General features: G+C 53.1%; 1 protein-coding gene across 2 annotated transcripts in view; it reads right to left on the bottom strand.

The window, feature by feature from the left end:
- Positions 1–10,194, bottom strand: part of creb5b (cAMP responsive element binding protein 5b) — a 90,751-nt gene that overhangs the window by 26,660 nt on the left and 53,897 nt on the right. For both annotated transcript variants that reach the window (XM_036936841.1, XM_036936848.1), the window contains exons 6-7: positions 9,417–9,540; positions 5,306–5,416 (exon numbers count right to left, since the gene is read on the bottom strand). In XM_036936841.1, the coding sequence (XP_036792736.1) occupies positions 5,306–5,416; positions 9,417–9,540 (235 nt within the window). The remainder of the gene's footprint in view (positions 1–5,305; positions 5,417–9,416; positions 9,541–10,194) is intronic.

Genomic DNA, 10,194 nt, shown 5'->3' with positions numbered 1-10,194 from the left:
ACAACTATGTCAGCTGCTACTGAGCGAGTGGTGCAGGGCTGGACTGAGATCAGGGCTGTGAGGGAGAGAGCTGGCTATAGCCTGCTGAGCTCTGGCTCTGAGTAGCGATATAATGCTCTGTCTGTCTCTCTCTCTCTGTCTGTCTGTCTGTCTGTCTGTCTGTCTGTCTGTCTGTCTGTCTGTCTGTCTGTCTGTCCCACCTCTCCACAGCATTTCCTCCACCATGCTGTGAGGGTCAGCTATCTTGACATCCCTAATGCACAACACACACCACCGTATTCCCCTAACACAACACACCACCCTATCCCCTGACCCAACACAACACACCACCCTATTCCCCTAAAACAACACACCACCCTATCCCCTGACCCAACACAACACACCACCCTATCCCCTGACCCAACACAACACACCACCCTATTCCCCTAAAACAACACACCACCCTATCCCCTGACCCAACACAACACACCACCCTATCCCCTGACCCAACACACCACACCACCCTATCCCCTGACCCAACACAACACACCACCCTATCCCCTGACCCAACAGCCCTGTATCGGCCCTCCCTGTATCCTGTATCAGCCCACTATCAGCCCTTCCTGTATCAGCCCTGCATCAGCCCAGGGTGTCTGTAGTGACGCCTCAAGCACTGAGATGCAGTGCCTTAGACCGCTGCACCACTCGGGAGCCCCACTGTATCAGCCCTCCCTGTTTCCGCCCTGCCTTTAGCCCTATATCAGCCCTCCCTGTATCAGCCATGTAACAGCCCTCCCTGTATCAGCCCTCCCTGTATCAGCCCTGTATCAGCCCTCCCTGTATCAGCCCTCCCTGTTTCAGCCCTGGGCCAAATGTTTGCCGCCCTATGGGACTCCCAATCACAGCAGGTTGTGATACAGCCTGGAAACAAACCAGGGTGTCTGTAGTGACGCCTCAAGCATTGAGATGCAGTGCCTTAGACCGCTGCACCACTCGGGAGCCCCACTGTATCAGCCCTCCCTGTTTCCGCCCTGCCTTTAGCCCTATATCAGCCCTCCCTGTATCAGCCATGTAACAGCCCTCCCTGTATCAGCCCTCCCTGTATCAGCCCTGTATCAGCCCTCCCTGTATCAGCCCTCCCTGTTTCAGCCCTGTATCAGCCCTCCCTGTTTCAGCCCTCCCTATACCAGCCCTCCATGTATCAGCCCTCCCTGTATCAGCCCTTCCTGTATCAGCCCTCCCTGTATCAGCCCTCCCTGTATCAGCCCTCCCTGTATCCGCCCTCCCTGTATCAGCCCTGTATCAGCCCTCCCTATATCAGCCCTGTATCAGCCCTCCCTATATCAGCCCTGTATCAGCCCTCCCTGTTTCAGCCCTCCCTGTTTCAGCCCTGTATCAGCCCTCCCTGTTTCAGCCCTGTATCAGCCCTCCCCCTTGGGTTGTGCCGTGGCGGAGATCTTTGTGGGCTATCCTCAGCCTTGTCTCAGGATGGTAAGTTGGTGGTTGAAGATATCCCTCTAGTGGTGTGGGGGCTATCAGCCCTGTATCAGCCCTCCCTATATCAGCCCTGTATCAGCCCTCCCTATATCAGCCCTGTATCAGCCCTCCCTATATCAGCCCTGTATCAGCCCTCCCTGTTTCAGCCCTCCCTGTTTCAGCCCTGTATCAGCCCTCCCTGTTTCAGCCCTGTATCAGCCCTCCCCCTTGGGTTGTGCCGTGGCGGAGATCTTTGTGGGCTATCCTCAGCCTTGTCTCAGGATGGTAAGTTGGTGGTTGAAGATATCCCTCTAGTGGTGTGGGGGCTGTGCTTTGGCAAAGTGGGTGGGGTTATATCCTTCCTGTTTGGCCCTGTCCGGGGGTGTCCTCGGATTGGGCCACAGTGTCTCCTGACTCCTCCTGTCTCAGCCTCCAGTATTTATGCTGCAGTAGTTTATGTGTCGGGGGGCTAGGGTCAGTTTGTTATATCTGGAGTACTTCTCCTGTCCTATTCGGTGTCTTGTGTGAATTTAAGTGTGCTCTCTGTAATTCTCTCTTTCTCTCTTTCTTTCTCTCTCTCGGGGGACCTGAGCACTAGGACCTTGCCTCAGGACTACCTGACATGATGACTCCTTGCTGTCCCCAGTCCACCTGGCCGTGCTGCTGCTCCAGTTTCAACTGTTCTGCCTTATTATTATTGGACCATGCTGGTCATTTATGAACATTTGAACATCTTGGCCATGTTCTGTTATAATCTCCACCCGGCACAGCCAGAAGAGGACTGGCCACCCCACATAGCCTGGTTCCTCTCTAGGTTTCTTTCTAGGTTTTGGCCTTTCTAGGGAGTTTTTCCTAGACACCGTGCTTCTACACCTGCATTGCTTGCTGTTTGGGGTTTTAGACTGGGTTTCTGTACAGCACTTTGAGATATCAGCGGATGTACGAAGGGCTATATAAATACATTTGATTTGATTTTGATTTGATTTGATTTGTATCAGCCCTCCCTATATCAGCCCTCCCTGTATCAGCCCTATATCAGCCCTCCCTATATCAGCCCTCCCTGTATCAGCCCTCCCTATATCAGCCCTGTATCAGCCCTCCCTATATCAGCCCTGTATCAGCCCTCCCTGTATCAGCCCTATATCAGCCCTCCCTATATCAGCCCTCCCTGTATCAGCCCTATATCAGGCCTCCCTGTATCAGCCCTCCCTATATCAGCCCTCCCTATATCAGCCCTCCCTGTATCAGCCCTATATCAGGCCTCCCTGTATCAGCCCTCCCTATATCAGCCCTCCCTATATCAGCCCTCCCTGAATCAGCCCTATATCAGGCCTCCCTGTATCAGCCCTCCCTATATCCGCCCTGCCTTCAGCTCTCCCTGCAGCTCATTAACTATTTACACTAGAGACAGACAGAGACAGGTCTCCCTAGGCCTCCTAGCAGCTCAGCCCCACCGCAAAATCTATTAGCCGTCATTAGCCCCCCTCAGCAGCAGCACACACTCCCACTGGGCAGGAGAGGGTTAACTCCGCCAGGGGAGGCCTTCAGTTACCACAACACACATCTCTCTCTCCAGTATCTTTTATCAATTTCTGTCTTTCAAATTCTCTCTTTCTCACCCTCCCCACTTACTCTCTCTCTCTCTCTCTCTCTCCCTCTCTCTCTCTCTCCCTCGCTCTCTCTCTCTCCCTCCCCCTCTCCCCCGCTCTTCCTCTCCCCCTCTCTCCCTCGCTCCCTCGCTCCCTCCCTCCATCTCTCTTAATGTAAATGTTCCTGTAGTGAGCGGCTGGGCCAGGGGTCTGAGGCTCTGAGGTTGTAAAGCTGGGGGGGTGTGGGGTTACAGTGAGGGAGATTTCCCATTGGCGGAAAGTCAACATGGTCCAGGGTAATGCGATTAGGGCTGGATCGAGTGCATCGCAGGGGACATATGGACCTGATCACGCTGCAGACACCCGATAGCACGGCTGTATTTATCGACTTGGCCCGGGTGCGGATATTACAGACACCAGAGATCCCCTGAAACCCCTGTTCCCCCGCGTCCCCATCCCTTCCCCACTCCGTCCGTCAGTTCCTTATGAAAACCACGCTGGAGATCTAAGCCTGATAAGCCGATTAGCCTCTCACTCTCTGTCCACAATCATGGGATTCCATCAGGACCTTTCAAGATATCCGGGCCATTCCAAATGTCAGGGCCCAAATCTCCAACCATCTGGTCATGAATAGAGAATGAATGAATATCTGACTGGTCAAGCAGCCTGTAGGTTGGTCCAGTAATGAAGCCTGGGTCGTTTTCTGAGGACTGTCTGCTTGTGTTTATTAGTGGCCTTGGCATTTACAATTCAATTACAACGATAGGCGAGAGGGGAAATAAAAGGAACAGATCTGGATGTCTGGATGGAGGCCAATGCAGAGATAAGACTAAAACACTAATATTGTCTTACTCCAGCGTGTTACCATAGGAACAGCAGGAGAGATCCAAAAGACTACAGAGACGATCAATCTAGGGAGAGAGGAGGAGGAAGAGGGACACGTAAGTGCCCTGAGAATGCACCCTCTCTCTTCCCCCCCTCTCTCCCTCTTTCTCTCTCCCTCCCTCTCACTCTTTCCCTCTCTCTCCCTCTTTCTCTCTCTCTCCCTCGTTCTCTCTCTCTCCCTCTTTCTCTCACTCTCCCTCTTTCTCTCTCTCTCCCTCTTTCTCTCACTCTCCCTCTTTCTCTCTCTCTTTCGTCTATCAGAGCAATCACTGCTAATGACCTCTCGCTGTCTATCTCTCTCTCTCTCTCTCTCTCCCATCTCTACTTCTCTCTGTCTTTCCTTCTCTCTTTCATCTCTTTCTACCCCCCCTCTCAATCTCACCAACCTCAGTAATCAGTGGGCCATTAAACAAGTCAGGAGAGCAAACAGCACTTTATTCTGACCAGCCACTTGCCTTAGACCACCTCCTTCTGCCTCTCTCTGCCTCTCTCTGCTGCTCTCTGCTGCTCTCTCTCTCTCTCTCTCTCTCTCTCTCTCTCTCTCTCTCTCTGCCTCTCGCTCTCTCTCTGCCGCTCTCTCTCTCTGCTGCTCTCTCTCTGCTGCTCTCTCTCTGCCGCTCTCTCTCTCTACCTCTCGCTCTCTCTCTCTGCCTCTGCCTCTTCCTCTCTGCCTCTCTCTCTCACTCTCTCCGCTTCTTCTCTCGTTCCTCTACCCCCTCTCCTCCCTCTCTCCTTTCTTCTGTCATCTCCTATCTTCCCTCCTCTCCTCCCTCTCTTTTCCCTCTACCCCCTCTCCATTTCTCCCTCTCTCTCAGCCTTCTCTCACTCCCCCCCCCCCTCTCTAACTGCCTGCTTTGTGAGGGATGAGGTCATTCCATTTCCATCCCGCTGTGTTAAACTAGTGCTAACAAGTTGCACAATTCCACAACATGTTCTGTACATTAAGATATACATCAGTCAGCCAGTCGGTGCAGTGCGGTGGGCAGCCCAGCCGCAGCCACATAAAGGGCCTTTTATTCAGGCTCTCTGAGACTCCAGCCCAGCGCTGCTCTGCTCCTACAGGTTCAGACCTAGCAGCTTTGATTCCACACACACACACACACACACGCACGCACACACACACACAAAATGATGAAATCCGCACAGAGAGTTTAAAGCAAGCGCAGCTTTTTGTTGGCATGGCCAAGTGGAAAAGAGAACGGTATAAAACATTGAGCATGTATCTTGTGTGTGGAAGGGTGTGTGGAAGGGTGTGTGGAAGGGTGTGTGGAAGGGTGTGTGGAAGGGTGTGTGTGTGTGCATCTGCATGTGTGTGTTTTTATTATTCAGGTGTATTTAGTGTGTGTATGTGTGTGTTGGGGAGGATTGAGACTCACCAGTTTGGCCTCAGAGTGCATGGAGGGTCCGTGAGGGGAGGAACAGGAGCTGGGATGGTTGGGGCCCTGCATACCCATCATACTGGAACACATAGACATCTGCCTCTCCATCTGAGGACCACAACAATATATCACACTACGGCAACACACACACACACCCACACACACACACACACACACACACACACACACACACACACACACACACACACACACACACACACACACACACACACACACACACACACACACACACACACACTTATCAAGGAGACACGTGGTGTGTGTGTGTGTCTGACAAAGACAGTGCTATTTACAGACACACACCCTGGTAGTTGCTTCCTGTTTTAACTCCCTCACTGCTGGGCTGGCTTCCTGTTTTAACTCCCTCACTGCTGGGCTGGCTTCCTGTTTTAACTCACTCACTGCTGGGCTGGCTTCCTGTTTTAACTCCCTCACTGCTGGGCTGGCTTCCTGTTTTAACTCCCTCACTGCTGGGCTGGCTTCCTGTTTGTGTGTGTTCTGGTCAGCTCTAGTTGCATGCATGTGTGTGGTTGTTTGTATGGGTTCTCTGTGTGTGGTTGTTTGTATGGGTTCTCTGTGTGTGGTTGTGTGTATGGGTGATGTGTGTGTGGGTGATGTGTGATACAGGGTCAGATGTTTAATGGTTAAAGTGGTGATTAAAGGGGACCCACACACACACCCCAGTAACCCTCCCCCCCAAAAACACTCCCCTGATGTCCCCCACTACCCCACTAACCCTCCCCCCCAAAAAACACTCCCCTGATGTCCCCCACGACCCCACTAACCCCCCCACCCCCCCCAACAATCCCCAACCCCTCTGATGACCCCCACTAACCCCGCCAACAACCCCCAACCCCCCTGATGCACCTCTCCCCATCCACAGAGGCCCAGCACCAGAACCCCTCCACACAGCCTTAATTGCTCTAAGTGTGTTTTGTGTATAAATATCACCCAAACCTGCACCCCTTTCCTGACCAGTCAATCTTCCTCCAGAAAGGCTTAGCTCCTAACTTAATAAACATGGGAGGTTTTTTCCACACCATAAACACAGCCTGTCTTGTGTTACCATGAGAACATATGTGGCATCATTAGAATTATGATACGGGGAGCTTTCTCAGAGTTGTTATCATTCCCTGTCTGTCTCCCACTACTGCACCGACCTCAAATCTCATTGGCTTGATTAGAATATAGTGGGAGATGAAGAGCCAGTGTCTGAAAGCCACACTGCAGGAGATGGTCGTTTGGATAAATAGTGATGAATCATTTATATGGTGGGAAATACGTGGGAAAACTCACAGATATTACAGACTGAAAGAGGGGATAAGATGTGTGTAGGTAGCGTGTGTGTGTGTGTGTGTGTGTGTGTGTGTGTGTGTGTGTGTGTGTGTGTGTGTGTGTGTGTGTGTGTGTGTGTGTGTGTGTGCGTGTGTGAATCAGTGTGTACATCAGTGGAGGCTCCTCAGAAGAGGAAGGGGAGGACCATCCTCCTCAGTGAATTTTATAAAAATAAAAATGTTGAAACATTTAGAAAGTTTTCCCTTTGAGATAAAACTATACTAAATATATTCACTAAGAATATTCACGTCACCAAATAATTGATTAAAACACACTATTTTGTAAAGAAGGTCTACAGTAGCCTCAACAGCACTCTGTAGGGTAGAACCATGGTGTCGCTGGAGGACAGCTAGCTTCCGTCCTCCTCTGGGTACATTGAATTCAATACAAACCCTAGGAGGCTCATTGTTCTCACCCCCTTCCACAGAAGGTAGCTAGCGCTGCAGTGCATTACATTTATAGTTGACGTAAAGAGAGTGAAAGACAATAGTTGAACAGTTTTGAACAAATTAATTTATTCCAATATGAACAAGAATCAAGAGAGAAATATATATATAGAGAGAGTAATTTTCTTCCACTTTCAGTTTCACTTACTTATCTAGAAAATGCAGCTATCTAGTTTATCCTACTGAAACACCCTGCTCAAACAGAGGGATGCTAAGTTAGCTAGCTGGCTATGAAACACAGAGGGATGCTAAGTTAGCTAGCTGGCTATGACGTTCCAACACAACACTGGAACTCTTCCAAGTCAAGGTTTTACTAACTTATTGCCCCCGGGGCCCGTGGGTGTAACTTATTGCCCCCGGGGCCCGTGGGTGTAACTTATTGCCCCCGGGGCCCGTGGGTGTAACTTATTGCCCCCGGGGCCCGTGGGTGTAACTTATTGCCCCCAGGGCCCGTGGGTGTAACTTATTGCCCCCGGGGCCCGTGGGTGTAACTTATTGCCCCCGGGGCCCGTGGGTGTAACTTATTGCCCCCGGGGCCCGTGGGTGTAACTTATTGCCCCCGGGGCCCGTGGGTGTAACTTATTGCCCCCGGGGCCCGTGGGTGTAACTTATTGCCCCCGGGGCCCGTGGGTGTAACTTATTGCCCCCGGGGCCCGTGGGTGTAACTTATTGCCCCCGGGGCCCGTGGGTGTAACTTATTGCCCCCGGGGCCCGTGGGTGTAACTTATTGCCCCCGGGGCCCGTGGGTGTAACTTATTGCCCCCGGGGCCCGTGGGTGTAACTTATTGCCCCCGGGGCCCGTGGGTGTAACTTATTGCCCCCGGGGCCCGTGGGTGTAACTTATTGCCCCCGGGGCCCGTGGGTGTAACTTATTGCCCCCGGGGCCCGTGGGTGTAACTTATTGCCCCCAGGGCCCGTGGGTGTAACTTATTGCCCCCAGGGCCCGTGGGTGTAACTTATTGCCCCCAGGGCCCGTGGGTGTAACTTACTGCCCCCGGGGCCCGTGGGTGTAACTTATTGCCCCCGGGGCCCGTGGGTGTAACTTATTGCCCCCGGGGCCCGTGGGTGTAACTTATTGCCCCCAGGGCCCGTGGGTGTAACTTATTGCCCCCAGGGCCCGTGGGTGTAACTTATTGCCCCCGGGGCCCGTGGGTGTAACTTACTGCCCCCGGGGCCCGTGGGTGTAACTTATTGCCCCCAGGGCCCGTGGGTGTAACTTATTGCCCCCAGGGCCCGTGGGTGTAACTTATTGCCCCCGGGGCCCGTGGGTGTAACTTATTGCCCCCGGGGCCCGTGGGTGTAACTTATTGCCCCCGGGGCCCGTGGGTGTAACTTATTGCCCCCAGGGCCCGTGGGTGTAACTTATTGCCCCCAGGGCCCGTGGGTGTAACTTATTGCCCCCGGGGCCCGTGGGTGTAACTTACTGCCCCCGGGGCCCGTGGGTGTAACTTATTGCCCCCAGGGCCCGTGGGTGTAACTTATTGCCCCCAGGGCCCGTGGGTGTAACTTATTGCCCCAGTGGGCCCGTGGGTGTAACTTATTGCCCCCAGGGCCCGTGGGTGTAACTTATTGCCCCCAGGGCCCGTGGGTGTAACTTATTGCCCCCGGGGCCCGTGGGTGTAACTTACTGCCCCCGGGGCCCGTGGGTGTAACTTATTGCCCCCAGGGCCCGTGGGTGTAACTTATTGCCCCCAGGGCCCGTGGGTGTAACTTATTGCCCCCGGGGCCCGTGGGTGTAACTTACTGCCCCCGGGGCCCGTGGGTGTAACTTATTGCCCCCGGGGCCCGTGGGTGTAACTTACTGCCCCCGGGGCCCGTGGGTGTAACTTATTGCCCCCGGGGCCCGTGGGTGTAACTTATTGCCCCCGGGGCCCGTGGGTGTAACTTATTGCCCCCGGGGCCCGTGGGTGTAACTTACTGCCCCCGGGGCCCGTGGGTGTAACTTATTGCCCCCAGGGCCCGTGGGTGTAACTGCTGATTTGTCTCTCAACCTGTGTGCACCTACGTTATATTCTTTAATTCATAAGCTAGGTTGTAGTAACCTCATGATGGGTACAGGGGAAACTAGAGTATCATGTAGTAGCCTAAACCTATCACTGTTACATTGAGCTGGGTGACCACCACTGGTGTGTGTGTGTGTGTGTGTGTGTGTGTGTGTGTGTGTGTGTGTGTGTGTGTGTGTGTGTGTGTGTGTGTGTGTGTGTGTGTGTGTGTGTGTGTGTGTGTGTGTGTGTGTGTGTGTGTGTGTGTGCGCGTGTGTGTGTGCGCGTGCGTGCGTGCGTGCGTGTGTGTGTGTATGTACTCACAGGCATCAGTACAGAGGAGCCTTGCATGGTGGGGTCTGGCAGGGTTCCAGCCATGGAGGCAGGCAGTGGCTGTCTCTGTCTGTTCCGTAGGTGCAGTAGTGATGACAGGGAGCCAGGGACAGGCCTAGGCACACACACACACACACACACACACACACACACACACACAGGACAGGGAAAGCGTATTGAACATCATCCTGAACACACGTTCCAAGTTCTTTAGAGAGATAATAAATCATGTGCATATCTTTATCATAAGAACATCACCACATAACAGCAATAGACACATTTTATGTTCTAACAGACGTGCTACTTCACTTCAGGTTATGGGGAGTAGCAGGAACACTATTAGAGGGGTGGCGAGCAAACATACAAACACGCTTCTATCCATCTTGCAGGCAGCTTTATCCATCCAGTCTTTAAATCAGTGTCCCAGTTCCAGCTTGTTTAGAGTTGGAGACATGTCAGTCTACATCCTTTCTGTAGTCTTTGGTGTGTAGTTGTTTACACTTGAGGCTTTACTAATAAGACAGACAGTAAAGAATGCTGTACAGTAACTCTCCCCTCCCCTCTCCTCTCCTTTCCTTTCCTCTCCCCTCCCCTCCCCTCTCCTCTCCTTTCCTCTCCTCTCCCCTCCCCTCCCCTCTCCTCTCCTCCCCTCTCCTCTCCTTTCCTCTCCTCTCCCCTCCCCTCCCCTCTCCTCTCCTTTCCTCTCACCTCCCCTCTCCTTTCCTCTCCCCTCCCCTCTCCTCTCCTTTCCTCTCCCCTCCCCTCTCCT

This window comes from Oncorhynchus mykiss, chromosome 2 (assembly GCF_013265735.2).
Source record: "Oncorhynchus mykiss isolate Arlee chromosome 2, USDA_OmykA_1.1, whole genome shotgun sequence".
Classification (NCBI taxonomy): domain Eukaryota; kingdom Metazoa; phylum Chordata; class Actinopteri; order Salmoniformes; family Salmonidae; genus Oncorhynchus; species Oncorhynchus mykiss.
This window is presented reverse-complemented; position numbering and strand designations above follow the sequence as displayed.